General features: G+C 36.5%; 1 protein-coding gene across 4 annotated transcripts in view; it reads right to left on the minus strand.

The window, feature by feature from the left end:
* PFKP (phosphofructokinase, platelet) overlaps positions 1–25,948 on the minus strand; it is a 48,040-nt gene that overhangs the window by 21,518 nt on the left and 574 nt on the right. For all 4 annotated transcript variants that reach the window (XM_064444986.1, XM_064444988.1, XM_064444987.1 and 1 more), the window contains 11 exons: positions 17,425–17,498; positions 10,680–10,757; positions 8,291–8,480; positions 5,616–5,781; positions 4,832–4,876; positions 4,623–4,731; positions 4,089–4,184; positions 2,575–2,667; positions 2,087–2,212; positions 1,418–1,482; positions 655–724 (listed from right to left, as the gene is read on the minus strand). In XM_064444986.1, the coding sequence (XP_064301056.1) occupies positions 655–724; positions 1,418–1,482; positions 2,087–2,212; positions 2,575–2,667; positions 4,089–4,184; positions 4,623–4,731; positions 4,832–4,876; positions 5,616–5,781; positions 8,291–8,480; positions 10,680–10,757; positions 17,425–17,498 (1,112 nt within the window). The remainder of the gene's footprint in view (positions 1–654; positions 725–1,417; positions 1,483–2,086; positions 2,213–2,574; positions 2,668–4,088; positions 4,185–4,622; positions 4,732–4,831; positions 4,877–5,615; positions 5,782–8,290; positions 8,481–10,679; positions 10,758–17,424; positions 17,499–25,948) is intronic.

Below are 25,948 nucleotides of genomic sequence, written 5' to 3' on the forward strand. Positions count from 1 at the left end.
GAAATTTATTTCCACACAACATTTAGAGTCTACTTCCTAATAAATCCAAATTTCCTCTTACACACAACTTATGTACTACAAAGAAAAGAAGAACTAAATGTCCACTGCTGTATTATGCACAGTGGCTTATGAGATCAGGTAAACATGATGTATCCGCCTTCGTTATTCCATCGCATGAATTCCTGGACTTACCCCTGTCCTGAGCAGTTTTGCCCTTCAAAAGGGCAGTCTAGCGTTCTTTTATATTGACTTTTCCTTCTTTTTCCTGAGATTTTTATATTCAATCACTATTACATCACCTTTCCCTCTCTCCATGTTAAGGAACAGAGGGCATATCAGTAACTAGTAGGAATATAATACGCTATAGCAACCGGGACCAGACATATATCCAAGACAGAAAGAAACTGCCTGGCAGAAAAAATTTCTAGTTAGAATGGTATTTCACTTTAAAAAATACTTGTTATTATTAGAATAAAGTTCTGTGTTGCCAGCATCTTTCTGCCATTATGATATTCGACTAATTTTATAAAATATCCTATGGCACAGGTTTGAAGAGAGTATTAAGGCGGGTTGACGGGGAGAGAAAAAGAAAAACGGTATTTGTTAAGATACTCCAAGAGCAGGCATGCATTGCACACTCAAAAAAACCCTTACCTTTGGAAGCTCAGCATCTGGTTTTTTGTGCGACAGTAATTTGTAGGTGTTAAGATTGTTTTCAAAGCTCCTAAATAAATAAAATAGTAAATTTTTCACCTCATACTTATTTTAAAGAAACACTTGAATTTTTCAGGAACTTTTAAAAACATGTATGAAGTATTTGGGCCAAAGTTATTACAAATGCAAAACACATAAAAAACCTGGAAATGAGAGAACACTGGAAAATATTAAATCCTATAAGATAATAGTGAGAAAATATAAAATAACTATAGAGCTGGCAAGTGAGGTTTCTGGATTGGTGATAAAGCATTTTATTATTAAATTACTCAAAACAGAAAATGCTCTTTTAACACATAAGAGTGCAGAATGTCTCCCTCCAACATTACTGTTGGAAAAGTACCAGCTACTTACAAAAAAGCTCACCTGATTGGTCTCAAAATCTTGAATAAACAAACACATGGTTACTACCAGTCAGCCCATACAACACAGCAGCTCTTTTCTTCATGACTAGTTATCCCAGTCACTAACCTGACACAATACTGCACCAGAGTTTTCTTTGTTCTGCATGGCTTTGTGCAGTTAAGAATTTCAACTATTCTATTTACGCAACTCTTCTTCCGTCTCCTCTGTTATTCTCAAATACATAAAGCCATATGAATATTACATTATTTAAAATAATGTAAAAATGTAAAATAATTGCAGAAGCAAAGCAATTCAGCTTTTCTAGAGCAAATAAATTGATACAAGTTATTGGCCGTACCTTCCACGGAGACTCACAGCCTCATTAAATCTTCCCTCATCCATGGCTTTCTGGACTTCTTGAGTCTGGAAAAAACAAATTGATTACTCAATATATTTAAAAAACACAGGAAGTTTATTATTTAATATATTCTAGTAAACAGATCATTCCGAAATAGCTTTCCAAAGAGAAAAAAGAAATATTGACATTTCATTAATTTATAAGCTACCTCTTATCATAGCATAAATTACAACGGACAGGAAAAGAACAAAGTCGAAGCGGACACCTAAAGCCTTCCTGGGGGCAAAAAAAAAAATAAATAAAAAATCAAGGTATATATCTTGCATTTTCTTTTTTCCGCTTAAGCTGCGCAGTTTTAGTGCAGGAACCTGGCTGTTGTGTATGACGTGTAAATAGATGCAAGCATATGAAGAATTTGTTGTAGCGATAAACAGAGGAGGTCTGAGATTAATTTTAAAACAAATTAAAAGATATATATTCATTGTTTGCTGGTAGTTTGCAAGTAAGTAGAAACACATAGAGAACACACATGAAGTTCATTATGCCTAAATGTGGGATATTTCTGCACACATTCCCATCAGTGTTTTAGTGACAACAGACAATTATTGTACACAGTGGTCTGTTGTAGTTCATGAATAACTATAAATTGACATTTTGCCAGAAACTCACCATCTGCACACATTCCATCAAAGGCAGACGGACAGCCTGGTTTCCAGACAGAGACACCACACAGGCAGGGGTAGCTGGAGTAGCTTCTAAAAGGGCAAGCACAGCTTCCACACCCATACGACTTGCCTGAAAATAGATAATGTTTGAATGTGGAAGCGAGCACTTAAAAGCACAAGGTTTCCAGTCACAGACATGGCCACAATTTCTCTGTAAATCAAGCTGAAACCAATTATTCCTTGGTGGGTGAAATTGTTGCAGGCTGTTTAATACTTTTAAGCATGCATGATTGTTCTTGCAGCTTTGTTTTTTAATCCTAATATACATTCCTTTACACAAAGTGCTTCACTATCCCAAATTTGAGTTATTCATACAATTAATGTGAGATAATAATTGGATTTGTCAAGTTAATCAGGTAAAAAACTAGTCCATCCCCAAATAAGTAGTCAAAATGTAGTTGTACCACAGGTAATTCCTTTGCGTTCACTCACCAAAATTCTGTCAAAAGCTGAAGGGGTTCCACCTCTTTGCACATGACCCAAAATAGTTACTCGGGTGTCAAAACCAAGCCGCTGAACCACAAGCTGCAATTTTAAAATACAGCGGTTTTATTATCACCATCATTTTATATATGCATGTGTTAGCACTACTGTGATTTACATTCTATTGGAATAAAAAAATTCTACATATACTATACATTCATGTAGTAAAAACACTACAAAAGTAAGCCAGTCTTTAGTTCATTCCTAACCTAGAACTAAACTCCAGGTTCCTAATCTAAAGGAACATTTTAGTTATTAATGGCAAAACAGTGGCTTAGGTTGCAATGCTTTAACTGCAGTTCTAAAGGATTCATTATGCACAGTCCTCAGCCTTATAAAAACAGGTCTAACACTGTAATTAGAATACTTGGAAGAAGTTAAAATTACAGTATTTTATTCACTTCATGTTTTATCTACGTGCAAGGTTACACTTCCCAAAAGATCCTGAGCAAAATTTTAGTGAAGATAAGTTTTAACCTTCATTTATAATGCTTTTAAAATTCACAATAAAGATTATAATAATGAGACTATTTCATTCAGTCAGACTTTCTTTCCATTTCCTCTGTTACATATAAAATCTCAAGTCACAGAAAGACATCTTTTCTTAATACATCTTCAGTGAGCATGTAAGGTTCAGAATAACTAATGGATACCATGAAACAAAAAAAATATTAGATATTATTTACAAAATCTTCTATCCCTGGTATTTATAGTTTTTTGAAATGTTTTAACTGGCTGAAATTTGTAGCAAGCAAGTAATGTTTCTTCCATAGATGTTCAATAGCCATCTGCTGTACACTTAACACCGCTGGTGCTAAATTTTACTTTGTAAAACTGCAATTCTGAATTAAGAGTCAAAGATTACTCTCAAACTGACAGCTATGGAAAACAAAACTTCATAGTCACAGATAAGCCCCAGGTGAAGTCAAAGTGTCACAGCTCCTTCCTGCCAATGACTATTTTTCAACTTCTTTTCTTAAGGCACACTTTCCAAGAAAAGCAGAATAAATTTCAGCTCTAAAGTTTTTCTTAATCTTAGACATCAATGAAATTTTTGGCAAAGCAACCATTTAGGAAAAAAGTGACAAGACATTGTCCAAAGTAGACAGTATTATTTCACTGTAAGACAGACCATTATTAAAATGTTACGAGAATTACAAAGTAAAATAGGATTATAATCACAGATTTGAGCTGATTTCAAACCCTCTACCCATGAAATAGTTGTTTTGCACTATCGTCTTTATTACAAGGAGAAAAGGTTCTAATTAACAGCCACTGAAATAATTCCTCCTTAAGTGGACTACAGATTCACATAATAAAGCAGAGATATAAAACGCAACCAGCAAGCTGTGTGTTAAGCTACATTACAGGAACAGAATTACTTTACAGAAATGTTATTGTTAGTAACAAGCCTCATCTTAAGAACACAACAGAAAGTGCATCGTAAGGATGTTGACACTTACATCCTTAACCTTCTCTGACGTTATAGGTTTGTTGTGGCAATCAATAGCCCCTTCAGCTACAATAATAATATTCAGCCTTTTCTTGCGTGCACGATTCTAAAATAAAAAGAAAAGCACATCCACATAATAAAAAAATGAAAGAAAATTACAGCACAATTTTATCATCAATTGCTATATTTTAAGCTTCTAGGATGAGGAAGTATTTGTTATACTTGATCAGTTCAGAATTCTCACACATTTCGTCTTCATACAGGTCTTTTCATTGATGAAGTGAAATGTCTCATAGCAAATTAATGAGGAAAGGGTACAAGCACTGCTTATATAGGAAGAGTTTTATGTAATCACTACAGAAGGTCATGTAATTCTTCAAAACAATGGCAGAATGCAGAAAAAGAACTGTTTATGATCAAATAGCACTATGTGTGCCACCAGAAGCAATGAATTGCTGAAAGTCCTGATCGCATGTTTAGATCACTGTTTTCAAACAAACTTCTACAAAGACATCAGGAAATCCCAAACATAGTAATAGATTACCTCGGAAAGCTTAACACACATTGAATCTTCCCATCCTTCTTCTGGTGGGTATTCAGGAATAAACACCCAATCTGCACCACAGGCTAAGGCACTAACAAGAGCTAGATACCTAATAAACATAACAAATGATTAGACATTTATGGTTCAGATTTCTTGATCTTTCACAATTATATCTGTATGAGACACAAACTGCTGAAAACAATACATACCCACAGTGCCTCCCCATAACCTCCAGAACAAATGTCCTCTGATGGCTGTAAAAGTAAGAAAACCAGTTAACTGTAATACTGCAACTCAAAAATCCAGTCCAAAATCTTGAAATCAGAGCTTGATATAAGGAAATAGCATGTGTTTACCATGCCTACCAAACACAGAATTCATTAGCAAAACAGGAGGCTGTTTTAAACAACATATTTTAAATTACGTATCTTCCTACACATAATTAATTTTTACTACTACTTAATTCTAAAACATATAAAGGCCGTTAGGAGAGAAGAGGTGAACATTTACTAGGAATGTAAATGATGCAGGCCGATAATTAAGAACTGTAACAATACAGCTGTATTAAAGAAAAAAAATAATTTAATTGCTTGAATTTTACCTAGGGAAAGCTTATATACATACAGATGGTACTGTTCAAAGTGTGTCTGGGTCTCCTCTTCCAGTACATCTGGAAAAACCTAAAAGCATATTAAAAAACCGAAGCCTGCCCGCTAAAGCTCATGCAGCCTTTACAATCAGATGGTTGAAGTCCTGCCATGACAGGAATGATGGAAAAGCATTTACTAAGAAAAAAGAGAAAACTGAGACACTTGAAAGATACAGCCAAAAATAGCTTTTATTCCCCTCTAGAAATACTCCAAATACCAATTTCCTAACTTCTATTTAAAATTAACTCATATCCTCCACTATTGCATGGCAATATAAAACTCAAGATCTGAAGCGTAAACAACAGTGTATTTGTTATAGTTTTCTAGGACATGCACAATTTACCTTTGAGCAGTGGTCATGATAGCATCCACAACTTCAATGATTCTGTGCAATGCTGAGTCAGTACCTATGGTCATGTCAGTGCCACAGAAGTCATTGTCTATGGACCCAACCATTCCCACAATATTAAGGTAAGCGTATTTCTTAACAGCGTCTTCATCAATCTTTCCTGTAAAGAAGTATCCAGAGAAGGAGTCGTAAGATTTTTAAAAAAAAAAACTTTTTAGCCATATTGCTTGGGTGCTCTACTTTTATAAGTTAAACATATCCAAAAATTAAATTGTGTTTAGATATTTTCGGTAAGAAGGTTAGTCAAAACTACAAACAAAAGCCAATCAAACCACCAAACGAATCCTACATAGAACTCCTTAGAGTAAGGAAGGAAACAAGAGCTTTTCAGTCCATTTCAGTGTCAACAGATTATCAAGCTTTGTAACCAACCTTAAAATTGATGGTTTAGACTTAAATGATACCATTCAAATTGTAGTCTCAGCATATGACATGCATATGAAGTAGTAAATGGATGCAAACTGGATGTGATCATGGGCATATGTAAACAATCAAAAACCAGCGTTAAACTTTTGAAGACCTCTCTTCTGCAACACTGAAAGGCTCTGATTTCATGATTAATAAGCAAATAGAATAGAAAAGCTCCTGTTCTAAGTTTTAGTCTGTGTCTCCCAAGACATCAGGGAAAATACTGAATCATCCAAGAGTTCTAAAGGATCTCAAGGATGAAATACCTTAGCACTTAAGTGCTTAAAACTGCCTTAGTATCTGTGGATGCAATGGTAGTAAATATAATGCCAAATTTTTTATGTGGGATTCAAGAACTATATATCAGTGTGTTTAATGTCTATACTAGAGAAAATACTAGAAACCATAATGAAAAATATAACTAACGTCCATAAATATAAATGCAGCATTCTGAAGAAGAATCAAAATGTTTTCAATGAATGTATAACATACATTACAAACCTTTTCTTGAGTTCCAAAGGTGACTTAATAATCACATCAATAAGGGATATCTGGTTAACATATTCTACTTAGATTTCCAAAAAGCCATTGACAAGGTCCTCAAAGGATTTTGAGGAAACTAAGTAGCAACAGCATAAGAGAGAAGGCTTTTACATAGAATAAATAATGTGAAACAGAAGGTATAAAATATGAAACAGAGGGCAGTAGTAAATGCAACTTCTTATATCTGAGGAAGGTAACCAATGGAGTTCTACACGGATCTGCGCTGTTCAACATAGCCAGCAATAACCTAGAAAAGGGAATGAGCAGTAAGGCGCCAAAGTTTACTGATCAAACTGAATTATTTGGGTTCTAAAGGTGTGGTGTGTCTGAGAAGAAATGAAGTAGACTAGCAAGACACAGTAAGCAGTAAAGTATCAGAGGGACTTCATTGTAGAGAAATGTAAACTAAAACACATGAAAAATGTACCCTAACATCACAAACAGAGCTATTTTCAGCATAATGGTATAATAATGCTGTTTTCATTAATAAATCAGCTTCAACGCTCGCTCAATAGCAGTCAAAAAAATCAAAATATTAGAAAATATTAGGAAAAGAACAGAGAACAAAACAAAGTTCATTATACTACTGTGTAGATCCATGGTTTGCCCTCATCTTGAATACTGGGTGCAGTTGTGGTCTTCCCCACCTCAAAAAGGACATGGTAGAACTGGAAAAGGTTCAGAGAAGGGCAACAAAGATGATCAAAGGTATAGAACTTACATTTAAGGAACAACTAAGCAAACTAGGACTCTTCCATCTAGAAAAAGAGACGATGAAGGAAGAATAAGACAGCTGTAAAATCTTGAGTGGCATGCAGAGAGGAACCAGGATTGATCATTCACTGTTCTAACACAAAGATTATAGGACATCAAATGAAACTAGAAGCCAGCAGGATCAAAATAAACAGAAGATGATTCTTCACAATCTTTGTCATTCAGTGAAGCTGTATAACTCCTTGCTAGACAACGTTTTCAGCAAAAACCTGTGTGCTTTCAAGGAGACTATATGCTTTCATGGAAAAGAAATGCATTAAGACATGCTAACAGCATCTGGTTCAGGAAGGCCTGAAGACAGAAATGGATGGAACCTATCAGAGTATTTATATATTATAGCATCCACACAGCATTTTCTGTAGGCCTGTTCTGTTCTTTTACTCTTCCCTATCCATTCTCTTGGATGCTATCAAAGACGACTACCGGGCTGGCTGCACTTTTAGCAACAGCCACTTAATGTCCTCATCTTAAACAAATAGTGACGTACAGGGAGGAAAGCATCACAATTTAATAACAACCAAGTGTGTAGCTTGTTGTAGGAAAGAAATTACCATCTCAGTTTGGATTTGAGGGCAAAGGGCTTTTCAATCAGAAAGTTCAAAGTTCAGGCCCTGAAAATTATTCATAATGAGGGAAAAAAGCCACACAAACAATTGCCCAGTAACTTACTTGGCCTTTTTGAACCTTTATGGTTTATGAGAGAGGATGTACAGAAATAAAAGAACTATTACTTTATGAACCACCACATAATTTCCTAGTATGTACACATTTCATTTTTGAATTTAAGAAATATCCTCCAAATATAGTTTGTGCATGTATAGTTAGGGTACATAACTTCCCTGGAGATTGGACTAGAACCCTAGAGGGTCTAAATGCAAACTTACCTTTTTGTGCCAGTTCTTCTAGAAGTCCACTCCATTCTTCACGGAACAGATTGGCACCAGTTAAGCTGCCATCTCCACCAATCACACAAAGATTAGTGATTCCTCTCTGAACCAAGTTGTAGGCTGCCTGCAGGCGGCCCTCCCGGGTACGAAAGGATTTGCAGCGTGCACTACCGATAACTGTACCTCCCTAGAACAAGGTAGTATAACAGTTTTAACTTATAAGCCAGTACTTTACTGTATTTTTTTTTAAGATGGATTAATGATGAATAGTTATTTTGTAGCATAACCTCCAACGTTAATTTTACAGTAATAAGTAATGAAAACCAAGGAATTATCAAACCTGTGGGAAATTATGTTCTCAAGAGCAGATACACATACCAGGGAAAAGGGAAAAAACACTCAAAAACGACTGATAAAGAGCTTCTCTTGAAGGAAAATGTTAAATGATTCGGGACTAATTTCAGTAGCATTCCAATTAATTATCTAATTACTTACATGTGATGACAATAGTAAAAGAGATACGATACTAAGCAGTTAAGAATTTAGATGAATTTGCCTCAAAGCATATTTTTCCCCTAATATAATGAAATATATAAACAATGACAGAACAGATGTATCCCTAAAGCTCAAACTTAGCATTTATTGCCATTTCACAGAATTACTGAAAGATCTGCATCCACATTTAGTGCTGTATAGCTCAGACTAATTTTAAATTTTTTGTTTTATTAATTTATCTGCTGTATTAATATGATATAAAGAGCTTCCTCCAAAAATGGAAGTCATTATTTTCAAAAAAGATTGAAGCGTCCTGTCAATGAGAATTGCTGGGCATCTTGCTGACAACAAGTTATTTACATATCTTCTATGCTTATGTTGTTCAGTCACTCAAGAAAAGTCTAATTTTTGCCACAGTAAAAAATAGTCACAGTAAAAAATAAAATTAAGACTGAAAACCCATTTTTTTTTCTCCTGCAAACAAATCTGAAGATGATTACCTCACTTTTGCACAAACGTTTCCTTCACTTTAACTAATAATAAAACAGTCACGCCGTTCTAAATTTGAGCTCAAATCTGTAGAAGCTATACTGATATGATTTGCCCTATTGGTGTTTCAGCTCTGAGGCCAGTCCTAGGTACTATTTTACTGTCTACATTGCTACAACAGCTGCTAGTGGAAGGAAAAAAAAATGGAATAGAAGCAGCTCAGCTTCCTCCACAGACAAAAAAGAAGCAGTGTACACACAGAGATGTTCTAAAATTAACAATCAGGACTAAAGAACATATCTAAACTAGATATTTTCATACTTAAAAAACCCCGTAGCTGTAAGTGGAAAAGAGACTCTCTATTTGAAACGATGTACTACAACTTGTTCTGTTTAAAAAGAAATAGAAGCTGGGCTGAGAAATCTTTTATCAAAATAACTAAACACATTCTTTGAGATGCATCCTCATCTTCACTATTGGTCTGTTGAATTACTGGCAATTTTTCTTATAGTATATATGCTATATACATGTACAAGATGCCTACATCCTGCTCCTCCCTATGCTCCTGTAGCTTGGCCACATCATCTATATTTTCTCTTAATCATAAGATTACAGATTCTACAACATAGACGGGGCGGGGGGAAAAAAAAAACCAAAAAACCAAACGTGCATGGACAAAACATCACACTGTATTCTAAGGTGTTTTCTTGTTGTTTTTTTTTTTTAAAATAAATCTATTTTTCTCTCTGCTAACTGCTTTGTGTTTATTATATTAGCTTTACAGAAAGCTCTAAAGAAATCCACACTTCACCTGGAGGTAGTTTTCAGAAAGCTTGGCAAGCAGTAAGGCCTCTTTGCCAAACATAGCATCTGCTCTGGAAGAGGTAACAACATTACCATGCTGAGAAGTGTACGGAGATCCAAATGGCCACCTTACAGAATGGTGTAATATAAATGTACAAAGTCACGGGAATTATCTGAGCTCTGGAAAACTGTGCTGTAATTAAACCCATTACTAGAATTCTAAATCCACTTACACAGAAAGTCCACAGGGTTTCGTAAGAAAACACTTGCCTTACAAAACACAGTTGTTTCGTATTTTGGCCCTATAATGTCTTTTTATTAAACACAAGCTTGTCAATATGGCTTTAGAAGGCTAACGACATGTAATGTTTAGAATCTAGGACAAAGGTTTTCAAGATTATTTATGTGCACCAAATACAAGACCACCCAAAGATGTTTAGAAAGTGTCAAACGTCCATACTGTAGAAATCAGGTCTGCTAGTGCTGGTCACTCAATCATCACAGAATTCGAATCCATAATTACAGCGTTTGCCTGGATCTAGAATTTTGGTTCCCGGTTTAAAGAAAGAGGGTTTAAGTCCCACCCCCTAACACTTACCACTTGCAGGATACTTGAAACACTTTCCCATGAAACTTCTACAATATTATCACCTCCATCAACCATTCCCTGGTAACCCTGAAAGAGAATGAGTATTTCAGAAGTCTGATCTGAAAACTTGTGTAACGTTTCCACTGCAGTAATACTCACCTTGCGTATTTTAATGCAACTTTAAGTAATTAAAACACTGAATAAAACTCCACTCAATTTAAATGAAACAACATTCAAGCAGGTATCACATTAGGGAAAAAAAAAAAGCCAAACCAACCCTCTTCCTAAAAGATCAGTTCCAAAGACAACTTCAAGATAAAGTAATACTTTACACAGATCATGCAGCTTATAAACTAGAATGGCAACCTATTTCTTATTTCTTACAAGTAAATATTCAGTTATTTTTGAAGAACTACAAAGACAGAAGAACTTTGAAAAGCATTATAAAATGTGCTTCCTGAAAACGTAACCTCAGCCTGGTGTCAAGATCCTCAAAAACTACCTAACTTCATAATGCTTTGTACACTTTATCCTCCAAGGAAGGTAATAACCAAAACAGAATAAAGAGCAACAACCACAAATTTTTCATAAAGGAAGAAGAAATCAGCCACATAATCTTTATTATTTTTTTGGAGGCAGTTACACAATAAACAGATGAAAGAAATTCAGTAGAAAAATACAACTTTTAGTGATGTGTTTAAGAAATCCTTAATACCTCAGCTCAAATGGTCTTCACAAACCTACGCGTGCTGTAATATAGAAAGAACTACACTTAGTTGAAAGAAGGAAAACTATCCAGTGATCAGCTGAATGGTTTTGTTATGCCTGGCTTTATTACCTCTCTGCATGAATACCAGCAGAAAGATAGCGACAATTACAGATTCTTTTCCATTAGGTGATATTGTGAACACTGATTTGAAAAAAAAAAGAAAATACAGCGGAGTTCTAACCTGGAAAAAACTAACTGATACAGACACCAAAATAAAACCAGAGTCACCATTCATCTTTTTGACATTTATTTAAATCCAAAGGGAAAAAAACCAGGCTAGGTTAAAGAAAACAAACAAAAAACCCAAAGAAAAATAAACATGACCATGTTTATGTCTCCATTTTTAGATTACATGTACATATGGATAATCATGAGAATTCGTTACCCTTTCTTCTGTACGCAGTTCTTGCAAGACTGTACACATCTAGTTTTAGGGTTCTCAATAATAAATCAGGTGGAACTAGAAATTGAAGGGAGTTTAGAAGACAGCTGACATAAACTGGAGACACTTTGGCACATCCAGAGTATGTGTAGATTTTATTCAGTAAGCAATAACTTGGAAATGTACTAAGACTACAATGGGTTAAAAAGCCATATATATTATATGAATACTATCTCATACTTGGAGTCCCTCAATAGCATGATAGGATAAGAATATAAAGATAGCTTGGACTCAGCAAAAGTACAAGTTACTTAAATTAAGCTTTCTAGGATTCTAGTAGAGATTCTAAGGGGAAAGTGTAAAAGTTTCTGCTCAGTGATACCTGACTAATGAATTTACATAAAAGATGATCAATAGTAAAGAGACAGCTAGGTGGAAAATGACCTATGTCTTTAATTTCTGTCATTCAACAGATCCCTTCAATGTTTTGTACACTCTCAAATAACTTTGATATGGATCTAACGTATACACATGTCTTATATACTGATGTATACACAAAATGACTTGAAGCTAAGACATTTTTTATACAACTCCTTCAAAATTAGTGCAAGCTGGAAAAGAAATAACACTTAATCTACATATCAACTTAAAAAAACCCAACCTCTTTCTCAGATACAGTGCAAAGATCTTAAGACAGAAACATTTCAGTGGATCTGACTGAGCTTGATGAAGCTAATTAACTAGTAAGTTCACTTATCACAAGTTTGCTCATTCTTTGTTTTTAAAGCAAAGAATCTGATGTTCCTTATAACATCCAGTAATGGATTGAAAGCTTTTCCTATCAGTGTCCCTATGGGCAACTACACTAACACAAAGATTCATAGACAACAAATCCTAAAAGAATAGTGTGACATTGCTTCCGAACTCAGTTTGTAACACTGACTGTAGTAAGCTGTGCTATAAACTGACAAAAATATATACAGTTCACATATTTGCTCCAATCATTCACCTTCTATTTTTACTTGAGAGGAAAAATAAAGAAGGTGGATCAAAGAAAGTATCATATACAATAAATATGTACATAATTATGTACCTATCATGAGACTCATGGATAAAAATTCCCAATTTGTATTTTATGAATAAAACACAGGGAAAAGCAAATGGGTAAACTACTATTTGAAATTGTGTGTCAGATTTGAAACACCTTACAGCTAGGCTACAGATGAGCTATGACAGACTCCTGTACCATTCATCTTTAAAGTAGAAAGAACCCATGAATTCTGGTCAGGAGTCCACATCGGCTCTACTTTCTCTGTGTAGACAAGCGAGAACAGGGGATGTATTAATAATTCCTCCCACTACCAGATAAGGACAGGGAGCTTTTGGAACAGGCCTGATCAATTTTAGCTGCTACATTAGATTTTTCTAACTCAGTTCTGCTTCCCAAGTACTGTACGTAAGCCAGCTCTGAACAACATACCTAGAATTTCTACACTGTTCTTCCACACCATTAAGAGATACAAAAGCCATAGAATTAAAGCAGCTTTCTAGAAAAGCTGTAGGGAAAAAAAGACAACCAAATATAACTGGAATATTAATAACGATCATGATTTCCATTTATCATTTTAGTTATTTACACACTGGTACTAACTTGGGGACTGGGCAATCCACTTTAAAGGCGGACTTTAACTTGAAATACTTTATCAAATAGTTCAACACTGCTACAGTTGTCTGGTCACTGAAAATTACTGGCAGATGTAAATACAGACCTTAATAAAAAGAAGGGACCCGCCAATTTATATTTTTTAAAAAAATCTTAGATTCTAAAAATATGAAAAAGAACGAAGAAAAGCAAACTGTCAAAAAGCAGCAAGCACTATACTTCAAGATCAACCCCACTTTATGCTTATTCCTCCCTCCACCCAATATCTGAATATTCAAAGATGAACAAGAGGAAGTCTCTGTGGGTCATATGTTCACAGAGTACATACATATACACTGTAACTCCTGGAGAGAGTGGCAGGGACTGCAAACCTTGCTCCCAGTCTTAATTCTGCAAACAAAAGCTTTCGAAAAAGAGCAAGCTGCCTTCTGATATGTCACATGTGAGACATTTGGGGCTTTAACAGTTATTTAAGTTTACTTACTGATCTTTTTCAAGCTATTCCTCAACAACAGAAAACCCTAGCATCACTGAGTACACAAACCACCACATAAAAGACATGAAATTTTCCTCACAGAAATCCGTGACTGCCGTACCATTGCATTTCCAATGCTGGCCTCTCGAGAAAAAGATTCTTAATCAAGATGTAGAATCTAAAAGTTCCATAGCTTAGTAGTAAGAGCGTGCATCCACTGGGAACTATGTACTTCAATCCTGGAAAAAGGGCAGGTTATTTGTATTATATTTAAGAACCCAGTTTCTAAAATGAATTGCCATAATTGAGAGGCATCACTTTTTCTTTTCTTCTCATTCTCAACTACAAAAAAAAAAAAAAGGAAACTCCCCCCCCCCAAAACAACCAAAGCCAAATTAAATAATTTCTGATTAGTGAAAAAAATTAAACTAGCCTCCCAGCCTGGTACTTTTACATGTACTTCCATCTAGATTTTCACACCATGTGTGAAATAAATCCATGGATATTCAAATTTTAATTCAGATTAGGGTAGATTTGAGGAATAATGTGATGCTAGTCAGTGAGGGTGACTATAGACTGTTTATATACTAAAATTAAATAACAAAAGATGTTAACAAGAATAAAATACGAGACTAGGGCAACTGTACAGAGTAAGCACTGTTTCCACAAATAGCAAAATTTTCAAATGTGCTAGTTTCAATTAATTAAGACACAAGGGTTTTTTATAGCTATAAAATTAGGCTTTTAATATAAGCTATATAAAATATATATAAATATAATAATTATAGTTTTTACATAAAGTATTTAATAGTTTTAATTTTCACATGATTTTTTTCTTCTTTTTGGGAATCAAAGTATGTCCAAATAGGCCATGAATTCCAATATCTAACTGTTTGTTTCTTTGGGCTTTGGTAAACCCAACTTCAAAAAAAAAAAAAAAAGCTATAAAACTACTTTTATCTAGTTCATTGACAATTTCTGTTTCTTTATCTTTGTACTCTCTCATCATAAAATGAAGCAAAATGGCATTAGGAAACAAAAGGAAAATAAAGTTATTGTTTTACTTATAATATGGAGGCAAGTTTTGGCAGCCATAACTGTAGAGGATAGACAGTTTTACAGTGCAAAAAAAGCTCTCATGACAGAGAAAGTTACAGGAGAAAAAAAGCACATGTCAACTAGAGCAAAGTAGGCTTGAAACAGCCGAGACCTTTAACTCCATTTTTGGCTCCAAATAAGAAAACACTTTTCACCTTTCAGATGTTGCCACTTCAGGATTTTTCTTCACTTTTTCAGAGCAGCTTCAATACAAGTATCACTTTTCCTTGACGTATGCGTGCCTAGTTAAAACGCCTAGTCAAACTGTAGGCTAAAATTAGGCTATTCTCATTGCTTAACACACTGAAGTCTGCATTTGATAAACTGTAATTTAGAGGGACCTTATTAAAAGTATTAAAACTTCAAGTACATCTCCTCTATATATCATCCGAAGTTTTATAATAGGAATCATGAGAGATGAGTCTTACCCTAAGATTTTTACCTTCCAGTACACTTGTCACCTTCACCTCTTTCCTATTTCAAAGTGCTGAAATTATACAGTTGTTTCATTTCAAAGCTTGCAACAGTGTTTCTCTGAAGTACTCGTATGCATTGTGAAAGAAAATTGACTTCATATTTTAATTAACACAGAGTGAAAGAGGAAAAAATCTTAGCATTCAGCACTTCCTGAAACAGAACTGAATGGACTAATCTAGAATCGAAGATCTCTCTCAGAGCTACCACCCATACTTACAGTGAAATGTCCATTTCTTCTCCTGACTACACTGTTACAATGGAAACAGAATGACAATATACAATGGAAACTCAAAACCCCATCACTGACTTGATCTTTACAGCTGGTTTTCATTCAGAAATATCTGTGACCTCACATTGGCAAATGCCAGCAATTAACAGAGGAATATGGTAACTTAAATAGTGCAATTTTCCTAAGTTCAGAAAAACAGAAATATCCAAATTTCTCTGGAAATTTACCACTGAATACACTGTGATAAAAAAGTTTCTAAAAGGTGACAAAAGTAACCATACTGTAAGATACACTCGAAGATGGTAATTCTTAAGTTAAACATAATTGGGGGAAAAAATCCAAGTTCTGGCCTTTAGAGACAGCCAAAAACCTCTCCTTATTTCCACCAAAGTATCTGACCCATTTCAGCAAGCCTGCAAAACAGCTGAACACTGAAGGAATTCTAGAGATTGGCCATGTAATTAGCACACACTAAGTATTCAGAGCTACTTGCTGTAGCACTGTAACACAAAAGAATTTTGGAGCACAGTGCTCTGCTTATTTGCATTTCAATATACTTTGCATCTCTTTAGTAAATGAACTATAGGAATAAGCAGACACAGAAAGAAAATGGATAAATAGCTACCTTTCAAAGCTAAACTGTATATTTTGCATACGCAAAACTCAAACCAAGGTACTTTCCTAGCACTTCTATGAGTTCTAGTACTCTGTATTTTTATATTAAACATTGAAATTACACCTTGCTAGGAATATTGCCTACCAAGCTTTCCTGCATAACAAATGTTTATTATGATTTGTATTCACCTCAAACTTCTAAGGAGTTGTACAGGAATTCCAGTGTGAACAGAATGACTTCTTGCTAAATACATTTGCTGTATTGTTTAACCCACAAATTTTATAAAAACTGGAACTGTCCTTCAGGCAGAAGTCTAACTATAACTTAGTCTTCCAGTAAGACATACACATATAGTGTTATTTTCGCATTTACATTAAACTTCTCATCATTTTTTCATATCAAATAATTGTTACAGAAGCTAACAACCTTCATGCACATGCAGTCATAAGCTTCAACCATGTAATTCTGATGTCTGGACATGCTACTGATGGCACAGGTTTTTTTGCGGGGTCTTCTTTGTTGGAGTTTTTTCAGTTACAACTTTCTACCTTTATAAGCCAAGAAAAATGGCACTAGCCTGAGGGCACTCTTCATCAAAAACAAGCTGTGTAATCTGAGAAATGAGGGTGATGGCACATCCTTATCATAGCCTAAGAAAATGGACTGGGGGAAAGTCAAAGGGTTAAGAATAAGTAGTTTAACTAGGTTTAGGAAGGTATTTAGAGAGTACATTATTTGGGGTCAAACATCTAATAAGTGCACAAATACATAGCTCACTGCTGGGTAACAACCATCTCTTGTTTTCTCAGTATTTTCAAGCTTCTGGTGGCACATAAATAATTCAATTTATTTTAAAAATTACTTTTAAGTGAAATAGTTTTAGCATATACCAAAAATAAAAAATGTGAAATAAAACGTTGATATGATGAAAGGGAATGACATCTACAACATTTTTTAATTTATACTCTTCACTCTCCAAGCTGTTTCCACAAAAACTCAAATATAGTCAGAAGACAAATACAGAATGAATGAAAAAAAAACCAACCTCATAAACAAAGTACACTTTGGCTTTTACATAGATTCCCATGCGTACTACTGCGCGCACAGCCGCATTCATACCTGGGAAAAAAAGCAAAATCACATTGTTACAGGTTATCTAACATTTTTTGTATACTATAAATTTTCAGTGCCTTTAAAAAAAAAGGAAACATTAATTCATTCCTAAAGACAGACAATGATCAGCATCTATTAAATAGAAATTTGCTTAATGACAGTGCAATCAGCCCATGAATACGAAGAACTATTTGCTTTGTTACAATAATTATGTGGATGCCAGTATGTGCGTTAATCAGAGACTAAACTGCTGCTGACTGTAAAACAGCATTGTAAAAGTAACAGCTACTAAACCAGAAACAGAAAGTGAATTCATTTCACAATAACGTTTTCTATCTGAAATGTAAAACATTCAGCTAGTTAAAATTTAGCTTCTTCAATGAGAAATTATATTGTAACAGTTGTTTTCCCTGAGCTTTCCAGAGTAACGCAGTAGTTCGTGGGGAGCACAGCCAAACTCCTGACAGGGACAGATGCCCTCTTAAAAAGACAGAAGTAGCAGTAAATTAATGCAAGAAATGCTGCATGGACTCATTTGACAGAAAAGTGCCTAAACACCACTTTGCTTCCCAGAATTGCAAGCTCACGGTGGAATGCTCTGCTCACAGACATCTGACAAATTCTACTAATGTAAAATCTTCCATTTACGTCCAATGGGCAAACACTTAACCCTCCTCAGCAACAGTGAAAGTTGTACTGATCCCCCCACCTGGGTCAAATGAATTTCTATTATAGCTCATCCCTTCAGACTCTGTGTTACCTTACTCATTATTCAGGAATTTCCCAAAAGTAATAAACTAATTGCTTCCTTACCACTTAAACAGACACAAGATCATGCAAAGCATGAGGACAGAATTAGTTAGGCTACACTGAAAGAAACAGCCTCCACACATCAGTTGAAAAAGGATGCCAGAAATGTGACAATCTAAAATCTTGGGCACCAATACCCCAAATCTGTTGCACTTAATATCAAAATAGCAAAGTAGCAGGTCAGCTCTGCTGTTCGACATAGGTCTTAAGTGTTCACCTATCTGGAGATATAAGAAGTCAGTAACTAGAACATATAAACCCACAACACAGCCATAAAGACCTAGTTCTACAATATCCACCATTATTGAAAAAAATACTGAGCTATAAAAGCTTGTCTGTCTGAATAAAGAATGAGACTGAGGTTTTCTCAAAGATTTATTACTTAAGAACATAACGAAGTCCCTGAAGTTGGCCAACGTGAAACAAAAAATTAAGTTTGCCAAAATCAAAGGTTGCTTTGCTGTTCATATAGATGTCACTTAGCCTTAAGACTAAAATAATGAGTAACAGTGTTTTCGCATTAATTCTGCATTAGGAATTAAGAGCAAGAATTCCCTCAGCCAGAGTCAGCCTTGTGGCAGAGCTGGAAAAAGTTCTCAAATGCCAAGACAGCTAAAAGCACTGCTTTGGATGATGAACTGGATGATGCCAAGGAACCTCATTGGACAGGCTGTACTGAAAAGAAAAGAAACTTAGCATGCTAAATCTCAGATTAAAACAGATATACTATACAGACCAAAGTTATCTCCTCAGCTGAGAAACAGAGTTCATTACAAAAAGAACACACACACACCCCCACATGCAATGTCCCCTGGAAAGTGAAGACAAGGCTTTAACTTTATAAAACAGAGAGCTCTTCACAGCACTGCCATTTTCCTCAAACAGGGAAGACATAAGCACAAGCTACTACTTCCGTCAAAGTCCACAGCTTACTTCTATTAAAGTACAACATGTTGTGTGGGAGGCTGGGTTTTTTTTGTTGTTGTTGTTGGTTGGTAGGAAGGTTTTTTGGTAGTTTGGGGTTGGTTTTTTTGGGGGCGGGGGGGGTAAAGGAGGGGAGGTGCAGTGGTATTGTCATTGTGGAAGGTTGGGGGTTTTTTTAGACATAAGAACAAAATATATTATTTATTTAGCTGCAGAATTCTAGAAGAGAGGCTGAAAGGTTCATTCTCTGTAGGGAAAAATTTCATCCTCACCAGGTGAGGGCTACTCTTGTTTTGAGGTTCAACTCTGTCACCTCTTCCACTTGGCACCTCAGAAGAAACACTAAGACTGTTTCAGGTATCTAATACATGTTCAGTTATAAAGACTCTGGTGTCTCATTCAACAGTAGTCTCTGTATTCCAAGTATCTAACTAGCATAAAGAAAAAGTGTCTGTGATCCAAGCTGGCTGAAGTAAAATAGTTTTGTCTGGAAAAATAAATATTTATTAAAATAAGAATACATTAAACACACATTCACATGTCTACCAAAGATACATACTTGTCTTTTATTTGTTTCTTGCTCACATTTCTGCTTCATTGGTCATGCATCCTACCTTTTTATCTTTTGCATGTACCTGTGGCAACCAGTGCATTTTAAAGGAGGGTAGTAACTGTTCTCATTACACATTATCCAGATTTGCCATACCTTCGTTATGCATAAATTAGCCTAAAAATGGTGATTTGGCTTAATATTCATACCTCTTCTAAACCAGAGTAAAATATAAGCATTTTTTCTTCAAAATTACAAATCCATTAATTCTTTCCATGTAAATATACTTATAATACAGCCACGTACTTTCTTAGTGAATACTTTCCAGTTTCCTTGTGTTTGACACAAGAAAATTGGAAAAATACATAATATATTTGCTGAAAGGGCAAAAGCCCATGGAAAAAAACCACAAATTACAGACAGAAAGCATCTTCTCAGTACCACCACTATAACTTTATAAGTTTATGCAGTATTCATTTTATTAGTATTTGGTGATGTATATTTATATCTTTATACAGAAAAAGGACGTGGGCATTTATTGGCAAGCTCCCAAAGAAGTGGCTTACATTTCAGAAGGGCTGAGGACTGAAGGATGTTATAATTTGACATCTACAAAATACAGTTAAAACACTGAAGCTTTATACCTTTCCATGTCAGCTATCTAAATCTGAATACACAGCTTGTACTGATTCAAGTATGTAAATCCAGAGAATTAATTTCATCAAGTCTCTGTAGAACTTGTCTAACAAAATGTTGCTGCATTTGATTATTTGTGGAGTCTTACAATAGTATTTGTGAATTACCATAACAACTATGAAATGTAATTATATGCTTATTACTGAAAAAGAGATTTACCGGGTTAACCAGGGATTTAGTCCTGAATAATAAATATAGCCTGATAAACATATAGGATTAGAATAGCAGCTTCAAAAGAAAGCCATGAGTAAAACCAGTATTTTATTTATAACATAAGAGTTATTTAAAATCTTTCAGAATTACCATTTGCTTTTGCATTAAAGCCTCTGACAGAAGAAAAGGTTTATTTTGCTCTTTTGGACTCAATGATTACTTAATCAGCAGCTACTGACATGGCTTTACATAATGTCTGAAATTAATTTAAGAGTTGATAATTTACTGTCCTCCTTGATATTGCCTATTCAATTGCCTTTGAAAGCAATAGTTTTTATGGCAGGGTTACAGACAGTCTGCAGAATTCTTTAAATTATTTTAAATGCACTCCCTTCCCCCAGAAGAGTATTCCTCTCCCGTGCCTACATCCTGTTCCACATACATATGCACCACTACAGCAGAGGAGTTAGTGTTTTAATTTTACTCAATTTTGTGTTTAAGCCAAGTTCTCCTCACTTCAGTCAGCTAGATGGGTCTTTAAATAAATAAATGTAATATTAACCATATAAAAGAAAAAACGATGCCATCTTGGACAAGCATCAAGAAATACTTAAGTACCACCAAATTTAAAGATAAATATTAGCTTTAATGAATGCTTAATGACTTAGCACATATGTTTAAGTGCTACCCTGAATAAAGATTCAGACTTGAAAGAATATATAGCAAAACAAAGAAACCAAGAAAAATGTCTAAACATTGCCAAGCAGAGAGACTTTATTCAAGTATGTAAGCTGATGTATCAGTAATGATAGAAGAACCTATAATCATCAAAAGCAAAGATGAGGAGAAGCAAATACAAGAACTGAACAAATTATTAAGAAAACAATTTAGGTTTGTTCAATTTATTTTTAATTACATAACAGACTATATCGTATATAATGATGATCATAACATTCTACTGCACAAATATATACAATAGCATAGCATCTAGACTGCATACATATCTCCTCCTTCAAAATTAAAAAAAAAAATCTTGAGACTAGTTTTAACCACAGAATCCACTAAGCAGTTCCTCCAAAACATTAAATGCATTTAGTTATGCTCATTCATTAATAACTAGATTCCTTAATTTTACATAGAAATTATATATATTACATTATATATATGGGTACATACATGAATTTTATATACATGTCTATAGAGACACACAGACTTACTTGCTGGAAAAGGTACCTTTTTAGGGCTAGAATGCAAAAAATGCTTGCCACTATCTTCAAATTACATGTTAACAAATAAACTGTAATTTGGACAACAAAAAAGGAGTGTACATTGGTTTGGGGGTTTCTTCCCATGTTTTTTTTTTTTATTTATTTTATTTGTTCAGTGGTGAAATTTCTTTTTCCATGACATGCTACCAGGACAAGATCAGTACACCTGCGCTATCATATTAAATATATCTTGTGATGTTCCTTGGAAGCTTATAATGCTTCAAGAGCAAACGTATGTAGATCTTTGCTTCCACAGTCATGGTCTGTGGTATTCTAAAACTCTGGAATCCAAGTGGCTATAGAATTCTTTTTAGCTGTTTCTAAGCTCACTATTTGCGAAAGGAGGGGAGTTTTTTATTTGTTCAGTGGCAGAATTTCTTCTTCTAACGTAAGTTACTAGGACAAGAGCAGTACATCTGCACTACTGTATTAAATATGCCTTGAAACTGTTGGGAAGCCGGTAACGCTTCAGAGATACGTAGATCTTTACTTCAGCAGTCATGGTCTATGATATTTCAGACCATTGTCATATAATCCATAAGTCCCTTAGTTACGCTGCTTTCCACAACACTAAATCTTGAGTTGATCTCAAAAATAACAGTCACATTCAAAAACAATCATCTTCAGCCAGCAAATTGGTTAACAGCTTGAAGTAGCCACAAACACATCATTCCCCAACAGTACACAATCGCCTTCTGTCAAAAGTGATTCTGACATTGCTCCTGCAGCTGAGCTGTACCTATCACGGTCCTAGAAAAAGCAGTCTGATTGGAGGCTGTACGAACAAAAGTGACCTACAGCGACCAAAATTGTCTGTGGCAGCCACTGGCAACCAGCATAAAACACAGCCAGTGTACTTCATGACCTGAAGCAGTCTGTGGCCAGAGTGTCCCACAAAGTGAAGACAGAGGCATGATGTAAAACCCACTTATTAGTCCACCTTTCTGAGCTGCAACCGCTACAATTTAGAATAGTCCAAAAACAGAACTAGCATTTAAATTTTGAGAATCAGTTGTCAAAAAGTTTTGCCTCTCAAGGTGATTATGGTGGAAAGAACTTGTTTCAGTTCACAATTTAAGAGGGGGCAGCTAAAGTGATGGACTGCAAAGTTTAGTACTTACAAACCTTAAGTGCACAAAATACACATCTTATTTTCTGTGAAATAAGTCACTGATAAATTCTTTAACTCCACCAAATAAAATAATATACCTGTGTTTAAAATATAGTGACTAAACCATAGTAGTTCCAGTATGACATATGCACACTGTATACTCCTGGACATTCCACAGGTAGTAAAAACGACAAACAAAAACCTTGCAAGGAAATACACAAATGTGGGGAAGTAATTGAAACCTTAACATATCTCATAAAGTCTTGTGTAATTTACCTAATGCTACTTCTAAATTATTAAAGACTACAATAACAGCAAAGGCAGTAACTTCTATTTTAAAATAATTTCAAGCATATTTCCTTCTAGGCTAAGATTTACAGCCCACCAGTCTAAATCAAGGCACCTATTGATATGAAGATTATGTGTTTACTGCAACACTAATCAGTGTTCTTTCCACTCAATTTCCTGTGAGTTTAGTTTGCTTTACAGATATTCCGAAGACTTCTAGTGTCTAGCAAGTCTAAAACCAAAAAACCCCCCAAAAAACCCCCAATGAAACAAAAAAATCCCAAAACCACCCCACAAAACTCCCACCAAAACAGGAGACGGGAACTTTTTTTTTTTTTTTTTTTAAATATTAGTACTTTTTTTGCCTACTTCAGAGCTAGTAGCTTTGCCTCACCTACAAGTTGCTTGAACATATATTTTTAAACAGCTCTGCATTAATAGCTGCATACTTCCTTCTGCGAAGGGAAAATGACCTTGGCAGGGCATGACTCATTCTGTCCCTTGTTTAACTCCTAACCCAGCATGCCAACAGACTTGAGGTTGCGTATTTTACGCTAAGATAGCAAGCATTATGAACTTCAACTGCATTGTGCAACTCAGTTGAAACGATTAACTTCTAAAATGTTTTTTGGTTGTTTTTTTCCCCCCTTGCTCCTCTAAGTCAGGACATCACCACCTACAAAACGACTTGGAAGGCATCCAGTTTACTTTGGTCTTTGTGACATTCTCACTCCTCAGACAGCAACTTCTACAGGCTGTTACTTTTTATCCCTCAATGTAAACATGCTGCAGTTGCAATCTGCCAGATAATAAAGTCTAGATGTTACCCGTGGATTCTGCAAGTCCTTTAAATGCTTTAATTCTCATAGTAGCAAGCAGAGATTAATACTCTATAAAGAGAGATACATCTGCTACCACATTATATAATCTCCAGCCACGCGGAAGCAAGTCGCAGGGCTCAGCCTCTTGCTGAACACTCTACTGCTGCTTGAGGCAATGCCCTGTCACACTTTAACATGGCGATTTGGCGACCAGACCATTAAAACAGAGTTGCGTTGATTCACAGTCCCTCCTAGAATCGTTTAGTGGAATTGGTGACACTGACCAGCAAACCGTGGATAGAACTCGAACAAGTGTAACCCCGCCGAGGGGCAAAAGAGAACCCATGTGAAGGCATCAATTTGCTTTTTCTCCGGAACGGCAACATTTGTCTCTCCGAGTGGTGCCAAATCCCTTCCACCCCGATTAGGAAGAGTTTCAGCTAATCCCAGGTAAACCCGGGGGCTCCCCGTTATTCCCGCGGGCAGCGGGAGGGAGGATGCTTCTCCCGCCCCGGATGACGCAAAGAGGCGGAATCTGCAGCGACTCGCAGCGGATCACGTACACACCGGCGGTGGGGCGGGAGCGCGGAGACGCTGGTCCACGCCAACGCCGGCCTCATGTGCGCGCCGGGGAAGCGAGGGGCGGAGAGGCGGCTGCTGCCGCCCCGCTGCCGGCCCCCTGCCCCGGGACAGCGGGCCGAGCGCCCCGGCCGCGGGGGCCGTGCTCCCCGCGCAAAAGCCTGCGGAAACGGTCATCAAACTGCCGAGCCCACACGGAAAGGAAGGAGACGCTTTTCCCTCCTCTCTGTTCTCTCCACAAACGCGAAGAAATGTGGCGTTTCTTCTTTAAGTGAAAGTACTTTCGAGACACTCCAGGCAAAAGAAAAAAAATAGTAACTGAAGGGAAGGAGCTAAAAGCAATCATCACTAAACAACTCTCCTGGCAAAAGCAGAGCAAGAGTCCTCTCCAACAGCGCGGAGCACTGCACATTTGAAACCTCAATTAACTGAAACTCCCAACTATTAATATACACGAGATTTTCCGGTAGAAAAGGGGAAACGAAAATGTAGGAAAACGACTACATGACCAAGTATATTGGGATGAAGCCTCTTTTCTTTCCCTTCCCTCTTAATGTCCACAGGTCTTTTGTTCGCCCTCTCCTGTAGTGAGGGCTCTCTCTACACTTAAAGAGATTTAAGAAGGTAAAACACGTTTCCAACGTGCTCTTACAGGGCTAGAGAGTGAACTACCATGTGAGCTTTCTAAATCATGGGCAGGAACAGGGAAGCGTTCCTGGTGCCCAAGTGAAGCGAAGAGCAGATGAGGCGAGGGCTGGCGGAGCCCCAGCAGCGCGGGCAGCCGCCCACCCGCCGTGCCAGGCGGCACGACCTCCTCTCCCGCTCACATCTGCCAGCCGCTCTCCCTCCTCGCCCCCCTCTCCGCACCGCCTCCCGGCGAGTGAAGGCATTTGGGTGGCAAAAGTTACTGCAGCGTTTCTCCCCTCTTCCCTGCCAAGGCAGGCTCAGAGGAAGCGTGATGAGAAAGGAAGAGGAAGGATGAGGGTACGTTTGCAGCTCAGGCGCCCAGGCCGCGCAAAAATATCATTTATCTTTTAAGCGATGGTAGTAGAGGAGACAGCCCGAAGGCTAGCATGGGAAGAGGACCCCGAGAACCACGGCGGGCCCGCGGGGCCTCTCTCCCCACCACGTCCATGTGCTCTTACCGGCGCGGCTGCCCGCAGCCACCCCTGCGGCGGCCCACGCTTCCTACTCCCCTCTCCGCGCCGCCGGCTCCTTCCCCAACGCCCGCACCGGCGCCCTGGCTGCCGGGGCCC

Source organism: Phalacrocorax carbo, chromosome 2, assembly GCF_963921805.1.
Source record: "Phalacrocorax carbo chromosome 2, bPhaCar2.1, whole genome shotgun sequence".
NCBI classification, from domain to species: Eukaryota; Metazoa; Chordata; class Aves; order Suliformes; family Phalacrocoracidae; genus Phalacrocorax; species Phalacrocorax carbo.